The 21,856-nt window shown below is 41.3% G+C and overlaps 1 protein-coding gene across 1 annotated transcript in view; it reads left to right on the forward strand.

The window, feature by feature from the left end:
* Positions 1-20,171: 20,171 nt before the first annotated feature.
* Positions 20,172-21,856, forward strand: part of CYTH4 (cytohesin 4) — a 265,456-nt gene continuing 263,771 nt past the window's right edge. Inside the window, exon 1 of the mRNA XM_069653034.1 lies at positions 20,172-20,441. Coding sequence (XP_069509135.1) covers positions 20,225-20,441 — 217 coding nt within the window. The 5' untranslated portion in view covers positions 20,172-20,224. The remainder of the gene's footprint in view (positions 20,442-21,856) is intronic.

Genomic DNA, 21,856 nt, shown 5'->3' on the forward strand with positions numbered 1-21,856 from the left:
GAGGAAGACAGTAGAGCCAACCTTTTTATAGTGGCTCTTTTAGTTTGGCAATGTACTCTTTTAGGAAGCCGTTGAGCCATTCACATATTCTGTTTGCTTGTGGGTGATAAGCTGATGAGAATGTGTGCTTTATACCCAACAGGATAGTGATGTGCCCAAACACCTAATTTATAAAGTGTGTTCCATTATCAGACGAGAGCACTTTGCACACTCCTCACCTTGGAAATACCTCATGTACGAGGAACTTTGCAGCACATGTGGCATCTGGATGTATGCATGGACCTGCTTCGATCCATTGGAAAAAGGGGAAAACAGCCACTAGCATATACCTGTAGCCATTACAAATTTTGAGCATCGCTGCATAGTCAATATGCAAATGCTGAAATGGTCCAGGACAGGGTATTACCCCTCTCATTGTTCACAGATTATGCCCAGCTGTGAAGTTCTGGCATGTTTAACAATGTACAATACAATTAGCAATGTGTTCTGCCAAATTCAGGACAAACCACTCCTCTGAAATCAGTACTATAAGACACTCTCTTCATGTGTGTTATGGGTAGTGTAATTGGTCTAGTGCTATTTTAAGCAGACCTAGTGGCATGACTGGTTTCCTGTAGCTGTTCTGCCTCCACATTAGGTCTGTGGGGGACAATGAGCACCCCCTTCATTTCCATAATTCTTGCTCTTCTGTTGGTGTCCTTCCCTGTAGTTCGTTAGTTTGTCCTATGGGTAGCATATTAAAACCCTCCTTTATCAACATGGTGTGTGCATGTGTGTATTTGTTCGGTGCAGTCGCAATGTCAGAGATTTCAGAAAAATGTGCTGCTCTTTTTGCTTCATGTTCGGCGGTCTTGTTGCAGTAACAAGTCAAAGTCCCACCTCTGATATGCGCTGCACACTTCACTATGGCCATGGCCGATGGGCGCTGAAGTACATCTATGAGTCTGTCCAATAGTGGCACATGCTGCACTGCTATGCCGTCTGCACCCAGGAAGCCCCTCCTCTTCCAACTTGATAGTCTTGCATGTACTGTTGACGTCACGTATGCAGAGCCAGAATACACCGCTACCGCCTCTTCATCATGCGCTTCAAGTACCAAAATCAGCATTACCAAATTCTGCTGCTTGTGCTGAGAAATGCTCTGGCAATCTCATACGTGTCACTGTCTCAAAGCTATTATTCTCTTTTGCTTTCCCTACTGTTGTGCCACTGTGCCTTTTGCCAGTGCTCTGGTCTATTGACGATGAATGGTCAATTAAGGGAATTATCCCAGTTCCTAGGGCATTTTCATTGACATGTGGTATTTCATCATGGTATTCAGTATACTTAGTGCAATCATGCACGTTATCTCCTTCCATTACTGGTTCTGCTATAAATCTGTCTGGATCTGACAATTTTAATCAATGGGTTTGATATAATACTTCATAACTGGAGGTTCTCTGTGTAGTCAATGTGCTTTTGGGCTTTTCAAGAATGGCAAATAGGGCATGCTCAACATATAATCTAACTGTGCAACCTATAGTTATACTGGCATATTTCTCAATCACAAAGGCTGCTGCCGTCAATGCTTTCTCACAGGGATAATGACCTCTCATGACTGGATCTAAAATCCCACTGTAGAATGCTAATGGTTTGTGTCCCATGGTAGTTTTCTGTGCGAGGGCAGCCATCAACACTACATTTTAATCGGGGATTCCTAACATATGATCTGCACTAGTTGCTAGCTTCAATTCATCAAAGGCGTCTATGATCTCGCCTATCCAGGCTACACCACTGTTATCCTTCTGCGCCTCCTTTAGTGCTTTTAAAAGTGGCCTTACATATGTGCTGTAGTCATAAACCCAAGCCCTGCAGTAATTGCAAAGGACAAGGAATTGCTGTTACGCTTTTACTGTCTTTGGCTTGGATATTTTAATGATTGTTTCTGCTCATTCCAATGTCATCTTCCTCCCTTCTTTTGATATTCTCTGTCCTTTATATAGAACTTCTTCCTGACAATATTGTGTACCCTTTCTCTGCCATTGCTTTCATCTCCTTCACTCTATTTCTGTCTTGCTGCACACTAAAATGTCCTCTACATATTGTATTACTGTGCTGTCAAGTTGTGCATTTCCCAAGTCCATCTGCAGCACTCGGTTAAAGACCGAGGGGGATTCACAGTACTCGTGCGATAACCGAATAGTTTTTAGTTTAGTCCTGTTGTAAGTGTACTAGGTCAAATACTGTCACTCTTAATGCAAGAGGATGGAAAAGAAAACATTATTTAAATCAATCACTGTAAAATATTAAGTTTTGGATGGGATGTTACATAATATTGTGGCTGGGTTTGGAACCATTGGGAATTCTGCCTCAACAATATTATTCAGGCAGCGTGAGTCCTGGATAAATCTCCACGACCCTCCTGTCGCTTTTTTCACCAGACACACAGCTGTGTTACATGGTGATTCTGATGGTACTAATATTCTTTGTTGCACTAAGGCAGAAATGGTTTCGTAGATACCCTAGTCAGCTTCATTTGACATGGGATATTTATTACTCTGGGTAAAATAGTTCCTTGCTTCAATTTAATTTGAATTGCCCCCCACTCTTTTAAATAGAACAATGTCATTTGGGCTGCTGTTACACAATGCTCTTGGTAAGTATGCCAAATTTAACTGGAGAAAAGACAGTGGGCCTCATTACGAGATAGCCGGTCTGGATTTAACGGTGCTGGTAAAACCATACCAGCACCGTTTCCCAGACCGGCCGCACACAGACGTGGAAACACTGGTACCATTACCACATTTGTGATGTCATCTTTGATGACCTGGGTGTCAGTCTTAGCAGTGCACAATGGTGGCACGAGTTATGGTTGCTTAGTTTACCATAACTGGCGAATTTCAGGGGCTTTTCGGTTTTACTTGGAACCATAATGTCCCTTTAACAAAGTTTTTTCACTGAATTTCATAGGTTTTTAGTAGCGCAACTTAACCATAACATCCCTTTAACAACATTTTTTTACTGAATTTCATAGGTTTTTAGTAGCGCAACTGAACCATAACCTTCATTTATAAAATTTTATTTTATTGAATATACATATACATATTGTGAATTTGATAGATGTTTACTAGGATTCTCTGACTTTATATACATGTAACATAAAACATACTGAACCCCCTGCTAGTGATTTTGATGTCCGCGGACTGTGCATATGTCCGCGGACTGACACGGAACGCAGCAACACTACCCAAAAAATCAGGGGGTGTCTTAAATTGTTCTATAAAGTCATATAAACACTGCACAAGTTCAAAAAGCAGCATATAAACACATTATATGTAATAATAAATAAGAAGTGGAACCTATATATGTAACACATCAACCATCCATTTAAATACCATATGTACTAAAATGGAATATACCAAAACAAAAAAGATATGCCTCCAACATAATGACCTCACAGAAACTGCACAGCTAGGAGGAACAGTAGACATACACAACAGTAAGAACACCATTTACCAGAAGCTAGTAAGTAAAGTTCATTTTTCTTATATATTCCTAAACTTTCTGTATTAGGTACACTTAAAATAATATATATTTTTTTTTTTTACACAGAAATGGCCAGTACTTTGGAATGGCTTGAGGAACATTTTCCACGTGAGGAAATGACGGAAGATAGTGATACTAATGGTAGACACTTCTCTATATAACCAAATTAATAATCATAACTTTATGTGTACTTAACATTTTTTTTCACAGACCATACAAACATTGAGAATAATACACCTAAAGACATATTAGAACATACTCTGCACCACATCGAAGAAAAAAACGGACATGCTAATGGAAATTTCAATGTTGAAACATTTTTTGGAGGACCATTAATATCATTGTCCCACATGTACCTGTTCCCCTTCTCCATGTCCCAGTCAACTATCCCCAAAACTTCCCCACTGAGAAAAACGTTACAATGAGACTTCCATTGCTTCATCTCCTCCCGTCCATCCTCTCCAAACCCCCAATTCCCCCGTGTTTGTGTCAGTTTCTGCTTCCCCCTCTCTTGCATTGATTTTATATCTATATATAATAAAAATAATATTAGATGTGTTTTAATTCAGTCCTTTGTGTCTTATTTCTTTTAAAAAGGCAGTTAAGATGTCCGCGGACAGCGCGGGTTTCCGGAATGTCTGTCATCAACCAAAATGGGGGTGTCCTAAGAACACTATACCCGTCTGTACTGTCCGCAGGCAAGTTGGAACTGTTCTAAGAACACGAGCAGTGTCTGGGTTGTCCGTAATTAATCAAAATGGAGGTGTCCTAAGGACACTATATTCGTCCGTAGTGTCCGCAAGCAAGTTGAAAGTGTCCTAAGAACATGCGTGTGTGTCCGGGTTGTCCGTAATTACCAAAAATGGAGGCGTCCTAAGGACACTATACCTGTCCGCACTGCCTGTAGAACATCTACGCACAAGCGCACCACACCCATAAATCCTACGAACATCGCGTCTGTCCGTAAATGTCTGTCTCACTTGTGTCGCACTTTTAATTTGTTTCAGGACCCGAACACTGTCCGTAGAACACCCGCACGCATGTGCGCAGCCGTTCCCCCGTCCGTACTGTCCGCAAGCAAAATGGAGCTGTTCTCAGAACACACTTGGTGTCCTGAATGTTCGTAATTAATCAAAATGGGGGTGTCCTAAGAACACTAAACCTGTCCGTAATGTCCGCAGTCAAGTTGAAACTGTTCTAAGAACATGCGCGGTGTCCAAGTTGTCCGTAATTAACCAAAATGGAGGTGTCCTAAGGACACTATACCTGTCTGAACTGTCCGCCAGCAAGATGGAACTGTTCTCAGAACACACTTGGTGTCCTGAATGACCGCAGTTAACCAAAATGGGGGCGTCCTAAGGACACTATACCTGTCCGCACTGCCTGTAGAACATCTACGCACATGCGGTTATTTACCATTCAAGGTGACGTACCAAAAGCATGTGCAAACAAGGTCACCTGCAACCAGTGCAAAATGGTGCTGAGTTATGGGAGGCCTGGTTCGTACAGCTTTGGTACGACATCTATGAAGCGACACCTAAGGTCGTTCCACGTTGGGGCCGTTCGCAAGGTTGTACCTTATGAGGAATGTATTAGGTTGAGTTCTTCTACCACATCCTCTGTTTCTGCTCCTGTCATCACAAGAGACACTCCTGTGGGACAGCGCATCCCTCCAGCTGCCTCACAGGCCATCCATGATGCTGATGACCCTTACCTTTCGAGGGTTACAGTTTTGTGTATGTACTGCGATGCAGTGCTCTGCAGGGGGAGAGACTTCAAAGTGCTTTCGTGACTGCGGTTAAGGAGCATGAGAAGACCTGTCCACTACCTAAGTAAGGCCCACCCTACATCTTCCTCTCTCCACCTGCCCTTTCTTATCCCCGTGGTTGGTGTCCCCCCTGACCCTGCTTTCCCCTCCTCTCCTAGTGTGTCGTGTGTAAAAAAAACATATATATAAAACAACAAAAATAAAAAAAAAAGACTTTTTTCAGAGCCGCATGTCACAGTCTAAAAACAGAAGTGACAATTAAATGAAGCAGGGCTCTGTGCATTTTTTAGAAGTCTGCAGACAGTTCGCGGACATCTAAAATTTTGGGGTGCTGCCATATCAAAACCATTGGACTTTTCTCTGGGAGCAATTCGTGGCTCTGAAAAGAGCCTTTTGGTGGTGTTTTTTTGTGTTTGAAAAACTTAAAATAGTCAACACCTACTGCAAAATGGATGGCTGTAATTGCACAAAATGTTGCAATGCATTTTGTACATTTCTCAGAAAAATCTGATTACCAGCATAAGTAAGATGGACTCCATCTCTGCGAAAAATGTCAGTGCTACGAAACATGATATTTTCATTGTGGAAAGAAGACATGCCAACATCTCTTAGAAAGGCACAAACAGCCTTATTAACATTCCGCCTCGCTTTCTCCATTTGTGGACCGAATGAAGAAAAACGCAGCCACATTTGTCTCTGCGCAATACGAGAAAAAATTACTTGGGAATTTGGAAACATGTCCATGACCTTCCCAAGTCCTTCTTTCATTGCAAATTGCAAAGAAATTCCTGACACATGTCCCAAACTGTTCTCTCCACAATTAATTATAATTATGTCTGGATGACACTGTGTCTCCAAAGTAGCACAGAGAGGTACCAAGTCCAGCCTCTTCATTCCACGCACTCCATGCCAGTGCACTTCCACATGAGGGAATCCAAGACCTGCAGCTACTCCACAGCGTTCTGCATGCACCTCCAACCAATGTATCCATGAATCTCCCAAAATCCAGATAATCTGTTTTCTGAAAAACACAGCCATAGCTAACTGTTCTTCTCTCAGGAAAAATACTTTCTGACAAACTATCTCCTTACACAACACACCCAGTGAACTTTACTGACCAATCCCTTGCTCTGCTCATTCTCATTTGCATGCCTCTTCACCCAAAAATCTCTGTATGTAATATGCGATGTCCGCCGAATACTGCCATGTCCGCGGACATATCGTAATTTGGACAGCCCTTCTACCATTTCCACTTCACTCTCTGTGCCATTCCCTCATTGGATACAGCTAACCAGTCACACAACCATCCACCAATCACACCCAAGACCTCTACATCTAACTCCATCATCAGAGTTTAGCACTTCAAATGTACTGTTGATCACTCTGAGTACAAGTCTCATATCATTGCAAAGCACCTACTACAAAGACTACTCTACAAGTCTCCAAGATTTCTACTTGCAGCTGCATGCATATCCACATGCATGAATACAAACTACATGTATACATATTTTCTGCACAGTACATGTACAACTCTTATAAATGCATATAAACAAAGTAACTGCAACTTAACCTGTATAACCTTTAAAATGACCTTACTGTTGTTTTTTACACACAAACCTATCCAAAAAATTATAATATTAGAAGATGGAAGAAATAACAATATAATTGTGGAAAAACACTTAGTAATGTTATAAAATTACACACAGCCAGTAAAAGGTCACGCATCTTCATACACTCACAGACATAGACACTGGGCCTCATTACGAGTCAGGCGTTAAGGGTTAATGCTGTCGTTAATCCTTAACGCCTGATTCCAATTTTAACGGCTGCTTTTAGCAGCCGTTAAAATCCATGGCGCTAACCCGCCTTGGTGCTAATTACGGCACCGTAATTTACGGTGCCGTAATTAGCGCCTTCCCCACTCCCATTATGCCCTATGGGGCAAAAATGGGAATGGGGAAGGGTAAATGGGAAATGGGGATTTACCGCCCCACTCACCTTGGAATGGGGCGGTAAATCCACCATCCACCATGGTGTAAACGTAGTTTACACCATGGTGGTAAAGTTGGTGTACTTACCGCCTGGGTCGTAATGACCCCCACTATCATTGAAAGCTCCCTGCTGCAATAACACCACAATCTGTAAATCACATCCTTGTGCTTTATTACCCACACCTTCACAAATGCCTACATTCCATGCTTTTCTATACAGTTTCAGCCATTTACCTTATAAGAATTGCAAAATAAATATATCATTATTTCTTCTTTCTCCTAACATCCTATAACACAGCTGTACAAAACGAAGTGAGTTTCATAAAATTAATATTCTACTCATTTGCAAAGCATGTTGAACTAACATATTGTAAATCAAATATAAATGCTGCACATAGTCAAATGAAACGACATGCATACACTATGTTCAGATATCAAACAAGAATACTACTACAAAAACATAAAAATGAATGTCTCAATTAACATCAGTGCTAACTTATTTCATTTACAATTGCAGTGAAGACTGGAAAACAGCAGCATCTGAACTACAAACAACAACTCCAAAGAAACCTGCTCATTCCACAAAAATAACGTAAGTACAATATGACCTTAATTTCTCTGCCTAGTCTTTAAATATCTCCACGGTTTTGCTCCCCCTTATCTCTCCTTCCTCCTCTCGTTCTACACTCCCTCCACTCCCTGCTGACCACTTCCTTCTCACTGTTCCTCCTTCCCCTAGTGCCACATCCTGTTTCTGCTCCTTCCATCTCCTAGCCCTTATGCACTGGCACTCCTTACCACTCTCAGTCTGCTCTAATTCTACCATTTCCTCATTCCACACTTCCCCCAAATCACTCCTTCTCCATTCTGCACCATGAAACCCCCCCTCTTCTTGCCCCCCTCCCCTTGCCTTTTCTCCTTTATCATCTCTCTCCCCTCGCCCCTCCCCATTCTCATCCTTCACCCCATCTGTTTCCCTCCTCTTTCTCTTCCCCACCCCTCCCTCTCGCTCTCAGTTCTACTGCACTACTCTCCTTCTCCCCTTCAGTTTAATTGCTTACTTACTTACTGTTTGTTGTGCGGTTGATTCATGTAATTTGTGCACCAGAAAAACGAAGATTTGTGCACCATTCTGCTCACAAATCACTATTTATTAAACAGGGATTAGCTGGCAGAATGGCACAAAAAACCTGTTTTTTAACACAAATAACATAACTCTACCCCTAGAATGTTAGTATTACAAAGCAAAGAACTGTTTTAATGTTATACTATTAGATTTACTATTAGTGCTTCTCCTCACCACTAGCTCACTTTCTACTGCCATCTGAACCGCAGTATAGTAACACACAAATAGAAGAATAGCCTTCCCAACTACCTTCCCAACTAATTGTAGCTATCCAATGCACAATTACACACCACCACATACATCTTTACTATCATACTCAGACACTCATGCATACAGCACACATACATTGCACAACAGCCCAACCCATACCTTCTTTTTTTGTTTCAACAGACCCCACAGGATGCCTACCAGAAACCAAGTCCGTAGAAAACAATGCAGAAATAGAGCAAATTACAAACAAAATCAAGAAAACACAATTGCCATACATACCAATGGATTAGGTTATGAAAAATGTAATAATACCATAATGCAACAAGAAATACTGCTTACAAAAATATCCCCACAAAACTCAGTATCAACTCTCCATTCGACTGAACCAGAACATCCAGTATACAAATGGCCATGCATGTCAATGTGTAACATTGCCAAAAAATCTTTCAAATCTTTACAACAGTTCCTCAATCAATATGTGAAAGGGAAAGACAAAATCCAAATGATACTTCTGCAAAATATGGATACCTGTCCAGTACGCAAATACACAGGACCGCAAGGACATTCATTAGCCTGCATTTCAGGACCTATTTGCAAAAGCACCTTCCATCATATCAAAATGATATCAACACATCATTCAACTATAAGAAATCTAGTCTATAAACTGTACTATGCTAAAAGTCCTGCTTTAGAACTAGCCAATTTAAATAACAATATTCTACATGGTACAGCCATAGACCTACTGGAAAAAATAGAGCGTATCGAGAAACAATATTTTGGAAATGAAAGCCACTTACAAAAATACAGTAGCTGTACAACAAACTAGCAACAATTGTACAGATGGCAATCTTCTTCTACACACATACCAAAAAGAAATACTAAAATTTAAAAGTACATCCGCTGAAATACCAAACCATGTGTGTGTGTGTTGCCGCAGAACTTTTTTATAAAAGTAACACAAAAACTATAGACGTAACACACAAAATGGAAAACAATGAAGATTCCAAAAGTTTGAATTAGCCCTCTACCTTATAGCAGAAAACAAATACGAAATAACTGACTGCTCCATACTTTGCAGTTACTGCACTACAAAATTTGACAACAATCAAACTCCTTCACGTGCTATCACAAATAATTTGGAATTATTCCCACTACCAAAATCCCTGCAACAACTCAATTTATATGAGAGCATCATAATTCAAACAGAGCATCCATTTCAAGCTATAATACGCCTTCAACCAAAAACAGCAAAATTACCTCGCTCTGAATTGGTGAAAGGCATTTGTGTCAAAGTAGTTTATTTACCATTAAATCTAAAAGAAAATGTGCACGCTCTGCGAGTGCAACGTCCAATAGTGCAATCTTTAATTGTCTTAGTAAATGGTGTACCTACAAAAGACAAAAATATTTGGCAACAACTCGTACACTTACATAAAGTTAGACAAGCCTTGCAATATCTAAAAGATAATAATGAATACTACAAAGAAATAAATATTGAAGAAAACTTAAGGGAAACAACTAAAATAATGCAAGAGTCACAAGAAACTGGTCAATTTGAACTTCTATATCCTGCTGCAGTATCCGACATTTTAGACCATTATATAATTAATTCATTACACTCTAATGACACCATAGATAATGCACTAGAAACATACCAAATGCGACAAACCAAAGGATCACCAATCAGCATATGGGAAAAAGTATAGAAGCACATGATTTTCCTCTACTCTTTCCTACTGGCAAAGGAGGAAGGTACGATGATAGACCTATTCAGATAACAGCATCAGAATACCGCTCTTTACGAATGTATTCTGAAGATCCCAGATTTAGACAAAATGTGGAATATATATTCCACCTATTCTTTGAAAGTGAACTAGCAACTCTATGTTACGGAGTTGCACAAACATTAAAATCAGGAACCCACTTTCAAAATATGTCAGCTACGCAATTACTACAAAAAGTGCAAGAAAAAGATGAGGTTTTACAATCAAGCATTACAAATCTGTTAGCAAACATCCGTGGTACTAAAGAGTACTGGTTCCGACATCATGGAGATGTACGTTGTATGATAAGAAACCTTGGCCCACCCACTTGGTTTGTTACATTAAAATGTGCAGAATATGCATGGGAAGATTTACATGATTTCCTACGCATATCAAACAAAAACAAAACAAACATAGATATACCAACACTTGGAGAACTTTGCTCTCTAGATCCTGTTAATGTTTCAAGATATTTCCATCATCGCTTCATTGCTATGCTACATTTTATTTGTAATAAAACTGTTCCTCCCCTAGGAGAAGTGCAACACTTCTTTTGGAGAAAAGAATACCAAGCTAGAGGAGCACCACATATCCACATGCTTTTATGGATTAAAGATGCTCCTAAATTTGGTCAAGACAGTGATGCCACTGTTTTACAGTTTATCGAAAAATATGTCACTTGTGAAACTCCATCAGAAGCAACAAATAGTGATCTTCATGCACAAATTTTACAATTTCAAAGACACAAACAGGTGAAGTGAACAACTTCATGTCTTCAGTTAGACATAGTGTTAAAGGTAAATCACCTAAAAAACACATATTACATAAAAAGAACAGAAGAAGCAAAATATATCAATGATTACAATGCAATCATTGCCCTATTATGGAATGCAAACATAGATGTGCAGTACATTGCAGACAATTCTACTGCAGTTGTACGATATGTTACAGCATACTTAACCAATGCAGATAAAACAGAGCTTCAAGACATCTGGAATGACCTATCATCAGACAAAACACTGTCTAAGAAATTGTACATCTTGGGCATAAAAATGCTCTCCCATAGAGAATGTGGCTGCTATGAAGCTGCAGATCGTATAACCGGTACTTCATTGTATGGACAGTCTGAAAATATAGTATGGCTAAATCTTGGTCCTGCTAAATCTAGAAAAAGAGTTCTCAAATCATACGATGACATAGAAACAATAGCCAAAAATGATCCCAACAGCCAAGACATTTTGAAAAACAATTAACTAGACACATACTACCCAAACAGAAGTACCACTTTGGAAACCATGTGTCTATACCACATATCCCAATACCTTACATACAAAAATAATATAAAACCCAATGAAAACAAAGGTAGATACAGAGTGACAAATTGTGAAGGCAGCTTAGTAAAAACTTACCAAACCAAGTTTAATTAATCATATCAAATTGTCATTAGAAACTCCTCAACATAAAGAACTATATTACATGTCCCTGCTACAACTCTTTAAACCATGGAGAAAAGAAGAGGAGATACTAGATAACTATGACTCCTATGGAGACGCTTTCAAAGCAAATGAAAGCACTATAACCGATGTAAACTTTACACAGTACAAAACAATGTTGCACAATGAACAGCAACACGAAGAAGAACTCCAGGCCCAACTTGATAAGGACACTCCTGACAGTAGTCAACCTTCTGTAACAGGAAGCCAAGAACCACTGGGACAGCCACTATTAGCAAATGAGGCAGAATTAGCTATGAAAGGCGGTGTCACTTCACACCAAAACAAATTAGAATATTACAAACTTTCTACAGAAGCTGCAATGGAACTATGCAGAGTGTTAAAACAAATGAAAATGCTACTAATAGGTGAAGTGAGCATGGTCTCCAACCTAATGTTGGCTTTGATTCACCTCAGATTACATGAAGTACTTAAAACAAACTAAAAAGAGCTCTTTGGAGGAAAACACATTATTGTTTTCGGAGATCTTCTTCAATTGACACCAGTGAAAGGTGAACATATTTTTAAAACCTTAGGACACAAACTCTACCATAAAACTGTTGGCAGCATAGGAAATGTCAACCTTTGGCAACATTTCCAATAAAGAGAATTAACAGAAAACATGCGACAGTCTGCAGACTTCACCTACGCCAACATTTTAAAAAGTATTAGAGTTGGTGTACTATCTCAAGAAGCACAAGCAATATTAAAAACCCAGCACATCCATGCACTTTATGGCCATAACTCATGTGCTACTGATGTCATGGAACAATTAGCACACAAAAATGTCAATTGTATGTCCTTGATGCCAACTCTTGCAAGCTGTTCCAAATTCAATAAAACAATGCTGAAAAAAGAAATGCAACCAATAATTGAAATTTCGGCAACAGACAAACTGGACGTACATGGAATGACACTACCCATGTGTCAACAAGCCACAACAAGACTAAATACCTTAGAAAGTTCAATCTCCAACACAGCTGGTTTGCAGAAAATATTAAAATTATCTTTAAACTGTAGAGTAATGCTTAAACGTAACCTTGACGTGGAGTAAGGACTAGTTAATGGAGCACTGGGTACAGTTGTTGGCTTTCAAACATACCCACGTGACAAACACATTCAGTTTGTCAATATTCTCTTTGACGAACTTTCAGAAGTAAAAAGGATTGGGCGCTCAACAGCTCGATTCCTTCTTTTCAAAGACATGTATGTACGCAGAGAACAGTTTTCTCTAACTCTAGCATACGCAGTCACCATTCACAAATCACAAGGTTTTACCTTAGATAAAGTATTGATAGATATTGAGAACACAGTCTTTAAAGAAGGCATGAGCTACGTAGCACTATCATGCTTACATATACTTGACGGTCTATTTCTAATCAACTTTGATGCAAGTAAGGTAAACGCTGATATTCCTTGCATTTTCGAATACAATAGACTATGTTCACTATACAGCCCCATCTAAAAAAATATCCTGTTCCACTAAAAGCAAAACGTTGTAAATGAAAACTAGTTCAAACAGAAATGAAACAAGATGTCACTGCAAATCCACCAAAGAGAGTAATCAATAAGTACAACCAAAGAAGAATCTATTACTCAAAGTAACTCAGGTACTTCTTCAAAGAAGCAACACACACTCCAAAAAAATGACTTGGACACAGAACTATCTGGTCCATTCAAATTTTCAAATGTAAGTGGTGTAAATTGCTACGCAAATGTAGCAATCAATATTCTATTTCAATTGCAACCAATTATTGACAGCATTTACTTACACAGTACAGACCAATTGTGTTTGCAAATGTGAGTCCTTCATAGAAATGCAACCAACAATCCTGACAACACCTACAGTGTTCATGGAATAAGACAAGAATTCGACTATTGTGCTAGAATGGTAAAATTCACTATAAACTCACAAGAAGATCCACAAGAATGTCTAATGTACTTGCTACAAGTACTGGAAAACAAAATGAAATCTTCCACATTTCATACATGTGGAAACATACATGCACTCTGTGCGACAATATGCAATATGAACAAATCCCTAATGAACGTTTTGTGTGTGTATCCATACCTAACTGTGAATCCGTTCCATTTCAGCAACTTGTACAATATGCAAACCATGGCAGATTATGTACTACCTGCAATTCAGATAATCACTCCACCTTACTAATACAAACACATAGTAAGTATGTAATATTAATGCTTCTACTTTACAATGCAGATGGTACCAAAAACAACTGCAAGCTGACTGGATTCACACATGGTCAAGTATCGCTTGGTAAGAAAACATTCACAGCAATACGTATAATCTACCACGCAGGAGCCACAACCAATGCAGGTCACTACACTGCATATATAAAAAAGAATTGTGGTTGGTTCAAATGTAATGATAGAACCATTACTCCAAAGCAGAGATTACCAGCAAATCTTATAAACGCGTATTTAATCTTCTTAAAACCAAAATTTAATAACAAATCTTTACTTAAACATTAACAAAACTTCAATTAGAAAACTATAAGCAGTTAGAATATGCCAACAGGTATCTAACTGTTCCAAAATTTTTCAACACCAAACAAATAAATCAATATCACTAATAACTAATCTGTGCATAAACATTAATAAAACTTCAATTAAAAAAGTCTAAACAGTTAGAATACGCCAACAGGTATCTTACTGCCCCAAGATTCTATAACAACCAAACAGATAAATCAATACCACAAAATTATAACAAGAAATAAACAGTTAGAATACGCCAACAGGTATCTAACTGCCCCAAGATTCTGCAACAACCAAACAGATAAATCAATACCACTAAATTATAAGAAGAAATAAACAGTTAGAGTACGCCAACAGGTATCTAACTGCCCCAAGATTTTGCAACAACCCAACAGATAGATTAACAATTTAAGAAAATAAATAAAAAGTATAATCAGTTACAATTCCACAACAAGTATCTAACAATCTGCAACAAGCCAACATTAGCCAGAAAGAACAAGTAAACAATGAAAACACAAAAATAAATGTACTGTACCAAAAGAAAAAAAAAAGTTTTTGTTAATCCAACATGGATTTTTTTCCCACAGACCCAATGATTTAACAACAAACAGAGAAACTGAGCAAATTGCACAGTACACTGGTTTGTAATCTACTAAATATGAGGGTCGAAATCAATCAAAAATGTCTATTATTCAATGTTATAATTCCTTACAGACTTACAACACTTACATGATCTTTTCTTTTATCACAGAAATTGACTAAGAATATATGTGCTCCAGTTAACAAACCAAACAGTAAGTATATTATAATAAGTACAACTCATAAATACTGCACCATAACAAAACCATTGGAGAAACATGTAACCGTACACCACAATGCAAAATGTTTACTTCCTTGGAAATGTTATACTGCAGTGCTTGGTACCAAATTCTACAATCTTAATGGCATGATGTACCCAAAACTTCACATACAAACTATACAAATCAAACAGTACATAAACTGTAGATTTGCAAATATTTCATACATATTAAATTCTATGGGTGTGATCTATGGGTGTGATATGCTGCGGTGGTTGTGGCCAGGGCCTAGAGTCTTGGTTGCATTCCGAAGGCCGTAGGTGTAGGCCATGCACCCAAGACTTTAGACCCTGTCAACAACCACTGCAGCATATCACACCCATAGATCACACCCATAGAATCAAACATTTTAACCATGTAGTATGGGCATTTTTTATGTCCGTGGACACCTAACATGTTCTAAGAACAGTTTTATTTTGCTTGCGTACAGCACGGACAGATATAGTGTCCTTAGGACACCTCCATTTTGATTGTTCAAGGACGATGGTCTGGAGGGTTGCCCAGAGCAATGCCAGAGGTCAAGATTTATTCTAAACCTTCCAGCCATCAACTCTTTTGTTTTGCTATTGTCACCCCGAGTGGGAAGGGTATGCCCAGACGTGGGTCCCTTGCCTGCTGGGCCTAGAGACCCAAGCTACTCCTCACTGATGACGCCCAACAAGGCTGAAACATGTCTGGGGATGCTTGTGGTCTCGTGCAAAAGGGATGTGACCTAGCAGTTCGGGCTGGACTACCCCTTTGGGGGTGGGACCAAGCCTGATTTGCATATGGTTTTTCCCCTTTTGTAATGGCTTGGCAGGCGAAGAACGATGGTCTGGAGGGTTGCCCAGAGCAATGCCAGAGGTCAAGATTTATTCTAAACCTTCCAGCCATCAACTCTTTTGTTTTGCTATTGTCACCCCGAGTGGGAAGGGTATGCCCAGACGTGGGTCCCTTGCCTGCTGGGCCTAGAGACCCAAGCTACTCCTCACTGATGACGCCCAACAAGGCTGAAACATGTCTGGGGATGCGTGTGGTCTCGTGCAAAAGGGATGTGACCTAGCAGTTCGGGCTGGACTACCCCTTTGGGGGTGGGACCAAGCCTGATTTGCATATGGTTTTTCCCCTTTTGTAATGGCTTGGCAGGCGAAGAACGATGGTCTGGAGGGTTGCCCAGAGCAATGCCAGAGGTCAAGATTTATTCTAAACCTTCCAGCCATCAACTCTTTTGTTTTGCTATTGTCACCCCGAGTGGGAAGGGTATGCCCAGACGTGGGTCCCTTGCCTGCTGGGCCTAGAGACCCAAGCTACTCCTCACTGATGACGCCCAACAAGGCTGAAACATGTCTGGGGATGCTTGTGGTCTCGTGCAAAAGGGATGTGACCTAGCAGTTCGGGCTGGACTACCCCTTTGGGGGTGGGACCAAGCCTGATTTGCATATGGTTTTTCCCCTTTTGTAATGGCTTGGCAGGCGAAGAACGATGGTCTGGAGGGTTGCCCAGAGCAATGCCAGAGGTCAAGATTTATTCTAAACCTTCCAGCCATCAACTCTTTTGTTTTGCTATTGTCATCCCGGAAACCGCGCCTGTTCTTAGAACAGTTTCAACTTGCCTGCGGACACTACGGACAGGAAATAGTGTCCTAAGGACACCTACATTTTGGTTAATTGCAGACAACCTGGACACCGCTCCTGTTCTTAGAATAGTTTCAACTTGCCTGCGGACAGTACGGACAGGAATAGTGTCCATAGGACACCTCCATTTTGGTTAATTGCGGACAACCCGGACACCGCGCCTGTTCTTAGAACAGTTTCAACTTACCTGCGGACAGTATGGACAGGAATAGTGTCCTTAGGGCACCTCCATTTGAGTTACTTGTGGACATCCCGGACACTGCATGCATTCTTAGAACAATTTCAACTTGCCTGCGGACAGTACGGACAGGAATGGTGTCCTTAGGACACCCCCATTTGCCCAATTATGGACCACCCGGACACCGCGCCTGTTCTTAGCACAGTTTCAACTTGCCTCCGGACAGTACGGACAGGAATAGTGTCCTTAGGATACGCCCATTTGCAAAATTACGGACATCCCGGACAGCGCGGCAGTCCGCAGATAAGATGAACACAACAGGGGTACCTGCCACCTAAATAAATACAGCATTTGACCCATCTCTTACTCCCCCACCCTCCTCAAACACTCTTACACACCAACACGCTTGCCAAAATTGTATTTCTCCACCATTTGTCACCGCCGGATCCAAGATGGCGGGCGTTTCCAAAAAATCTGACGCACTCCACGCTCTTCACCATCCAATCAGCAGACACGTTGCATGTCCGCAGACATGACGCAAGCCGATTAGCCAATCAGGATACTGTCCGCGGAGCGAACAGGGAAGTGTGTCCGCGGAGCGGACATAGATATCAATAATTTTTTGTGACCTACTTTTTGGTTGTTTTTAAAAAATACTTGATGGATTTTCACCAAATTTACAAAAGCACGCTGCAAATTTGGTAAAAATCCGTCCAGCGGTTTGGGCTGTAGGTGTGAGCAAAGTTTTTTCCCCATTCACTCTATGGCAAAAAAAGAAGTTTTGGGACCCCCCCTATAACTTTGCCCCCCCCAGACCAAATCTCACCAAACCTTGCACAAAAACAAAATCAGAGTGGGCCATATACTTTTTTTGCAAAGTTTGGTGAGGATTCGTCCAGGGAGAGCGAAGTTATAAGCCGCCCAAAAAGTGCTCTTCCAATGGGATTAGCAATTTAACCATAACTACACAGCCACTACTGTGGCTGTGTAATATATATATATATATATAGCGTGCATGCAAAGTGTTGTCATGTAAGTGGGCGTATGTATGTCATTATGTGTGGGACTGTCTGTATAAGTGTGCACATATTAATGAATGCAGTGTACCTGGGTGCTGGTGTTTGTGACTTAGAATGCAATGTGGAAGATCTGGGTGCTTGTGTGAATTACAGAAGTTGTATGGGTGAGTGAATGTAGGGTAATGTGCATGAGCCCATGTGTGTATATGATTTCTGTATATATGTGTGTGTGTGTGTACAGTGTACAAGGATGGGGCCCAGAGGGCATTGCAGCATGAACATTTTGACGGCATGGCATGTTTTACATGTGTTTTGGGCAAAGCAGAGCAAGTTAGATGGGTGCTATCATGTGTAGAGGGGGTTGGGTTGGAGAAGGGGACTGCAATGGTGCAGACAGCCTGGATCTTTTCATATTGTGGCATGGAATTCTGTATTCACATTAAGGGCAAAGCTAACATGATGCGTGTTCTTACATGGGCGAGGAGTGGGCATGTTTCCTTACTGTGGCAAAGGCATCAAGATGAGTGTTTTTAGGAGGAGGCATTTGTGGATCCAACAAGGCAATATGATTGTTACAGTGGCATGGCATTTTTAATTGATATTAGGGGACAAATACAACTTCAGTGTTCTTAGATGGGAGAGGCATTTGTTGTGCCAGCAATGATATATTTTATTACTGTGGCATTGGCAAAGCCAACAGTAGTAGATTCTTATCTGAGGATATGGGCATATATTGCCAGAGCTAGCATGAACATGTTTTATAGTATCATTACTGGCATTATGGGCAAAGCAAACATGAGTATGTTCTTATGTGGGAATACTGGCATAGATAGGTGCACCAGCACAGACATACATGGGCACAATCAGCATGAATATGTTTTTACACTGGCAGAGTACTAACATGTGGTGGGCAAAGGCATTATGAAAGTGGCCCTGTTGATTGTTGGTGACATTACCCTGCAAAACCAATTGTAAACTCTGTAGCTTTTTACCTAATTTGTCACAGAAAGTGTATTGTAAAATGCACCATTTTAAAACATTAGTTTCTCAGGGGGTGCTGTGCCCCTTATGTTTCATTTGGGCACCCTCGCTATGCTCGATATCTTGTGCCCATTCAGCCGCGAGCAGAACAAAACCCATTCCTCTGTGGGTTACCCTTGTGGTGGGCCCAACTGCAGGAGCTTCAAGCCCCACTCGTTAGGCAATTCTGGAAACATCCCTGTTCACTCCCTACATCATCATAGCCCTTGCTATATTCTATCCCTTTCCACTTTCTTATGTCATTCTACCCTTACTCTTTCAGCCTCTTGTCTCTTACCGGTCACCCTACTCACTCTTTCCTCTCTCACAGGCTATCCCCCTGGCTTTCCACCTCTAGCTGCACTGGTGCGATTCTCTTTCACTTCCATCTTGTTTGCTCTTTTTCTCTCACTCCCCCATGTCAACCTATTAGACCCTCTCAACACTCCTCTGTCTCCACCTTTCCCCTCCCCCACGTTGTAGCTTAGTCTCTCCTCTGTCCTGCTCTGGACACGATGACTCGCCGTCACTTCCTCTTTGATCAACTGTGTGCAGCGATTTCCAGGTTGTGGTTTTCGTGCACTGTTCTGAGCTCGTTTTGTGGTGGGGGCGGGGGCAGAGTGGGGACTCATTTTGCACTTGTTGTGCGTCCGTTACAGATAAAGATACATGGTACCATAGACCGCATAGTCCCCTGTCATCGATTAGGTTGCAAGAATCCCACTCCAAAGACAACATAATTACGTCACCGTTCACACATATCTTGCAGGGCTCAGACAGCAGAGCTAGATTAGTGTATACCCAGCCTATCGCCCAAGACATCAGAGTTTCCCTCATCATACACACATCTTTCAGTTTATGAGTTGTTTTGCTAGAAGGCCAAAGTTACTTGCTCATCAGAACTATCGTAGTCTCTTTGGGGTGTCCTCAGGGCGTGTGCGAGGCACAGGGGTGCCATTTTTTGCATGAGACCAACTCATTACACTTCAAACCGGCAACTGGACATGTCTACTGCAGCTTGGTGGTGTAAAAAAAGGAAGAAAAAGCCACAGATCAGCTGTCCACAGAAACAGGAAGTGTTGCAGCCCGCTCGCCGTCTCGACGAGGACCTGAAAAAAGGCGCTTGTAATATGATGTTCTTTCAACGAGGAACTCGTATGCTCGCATGACCGCAAGATCCGTTCCGCCCCACGCACTGTGCATCTCTTTTCCCGGACCTATTGGTGGCCATAGGCAGAGGAGGCTGCCAATCTGTTTCGTGGGCTCTGGGCCTCAGACTGTTGGGTGGACAGTGGGGACCCTGCCCGTTTCAAGTGCACTCTCCGTTTGCTGCACCAGGTGGGATTGGGGAGCCTCAGTCATGATGGAAGCTCGTAGCAGTGGTGAGTGAATATGTCCTACTTGCGGGGGTCTCACTTTACAGTGATGTAGATGGAGAGAAACAGAGATGTCTTCAGTTCTATTATCAGTGGAACCTGCTGGGCAGCTGAGATAGCGTATGTGACAAACATTTAGCACTTAGTGGCACAGACTCCGCTAAACACATTCACAAGTCTATTGCCTGCTCCCTATCTTTGCATCTACCATTTTTCATTAATTCCCAGTTGCTATCATGTATTGTTCCTTTTGTTGCTCTCACTGCTAGTTCTCCTGCCTGTTGGCTTGCTTCATTTCTTAGTGCTGCTCCTATACCTAGTTCGTTTCTGTTTCCTGACTCTCTTCAAGGCTCTCCTCTCTGTTTCACGGTTTTATCGATACATCTGCTGCTCTCATATCTGGTTTCCTGCTCTTTTGTCTCCTCCCTACACTTCACCCCACCTCTTTCTCTCTCTCTCACCCTCTCTCTTGTCTTCTCCTTTTTATATCTGTTTCTCTTTGTTGTCTACTACCACTATTCCTCTCTCTGGTTCCCCTTCTGGGTTAACCAGGCTTCATCATATTGCTGCTATGTGCATTGTTCTTCAAATGTGTGGTTGCTCTGCCATTGTTTGTAAGCTGTCTTTCTTTAACCTCATAACAAACTTGGTTAATCCGGTGGTGCTCTGCAGATGTTTTTGGTGCTCTGCAGATGTTTTGGCTTATGTCGCCAATTATGCTTCAACATTCATTCAACAAGGATGGTGATAGTTGTAGTCCAAAAACTTGGAGAGCCAGAGTTTGGAGAGTGTCTCTCTCTCTCTCTCTCTCTCTCTCTCTCTCTCTCTCTCTCTCTCTCTCTCTCTCTCTCTCTCTCTCCTCTCTCTCTCACACATATGCATGCACTCATGAACCACTGATTAGACACACATACACCCTCACCAGTCCATATCCCTCTCACACGGTTCCTCTTTTTAATAATTTCTAGTGGCTGTCTCTTGACTCTGTTTTCCTCCCTTTGGGCCTCATTACGAGTTTGGTGGTATCCGCCAAAACATATAATTTGGTGGTGCAGGAAAAGAGGCTGATCATGTTATTCTCACTGCTATCCCTATTCCTGGTGCTCCTGGTGCTCCTGCCTACACTCTTCTATCTACACTAATACACTAAAGTTGCTCTTATTACTGACTGTCGGCATCCATGCCTTTTCCATACGCCTGTCCAACAGCAGTCAGTGTGGGATCTCTGTTGGGAATGACTTGTCCAGGAGGTATTCCTGGAGGTCATCCGGCTTTTTCTTGGGCAGGCCGGGTTTGACAGACAGGTGTCTCCGAAAGCCCTGCAGAGCTGGTGATGAGAAAGCCTCATGTCACAAGGCATCCTATCCGAGTTCGGATGCACTTCTCATGCAGAGGTGGGGCATACGTTCGAGCTCACATGG

This window comes from Ambystoma mexicanum, chromosome 3q, assembly GCF_040938575.1.
Source record: "Ambystoma mexicanum isolate Mex_15411 chromosome 3q, UKY_AmexF1_1, whole genome shotgun sequence".
Classification (NCBI taxonomy): Eukaryota; Metazoa; Chordata; class Amphibia; order Caudata; family Ambystomatidae; genus Ambystoma; species Ambystoma mexicanum.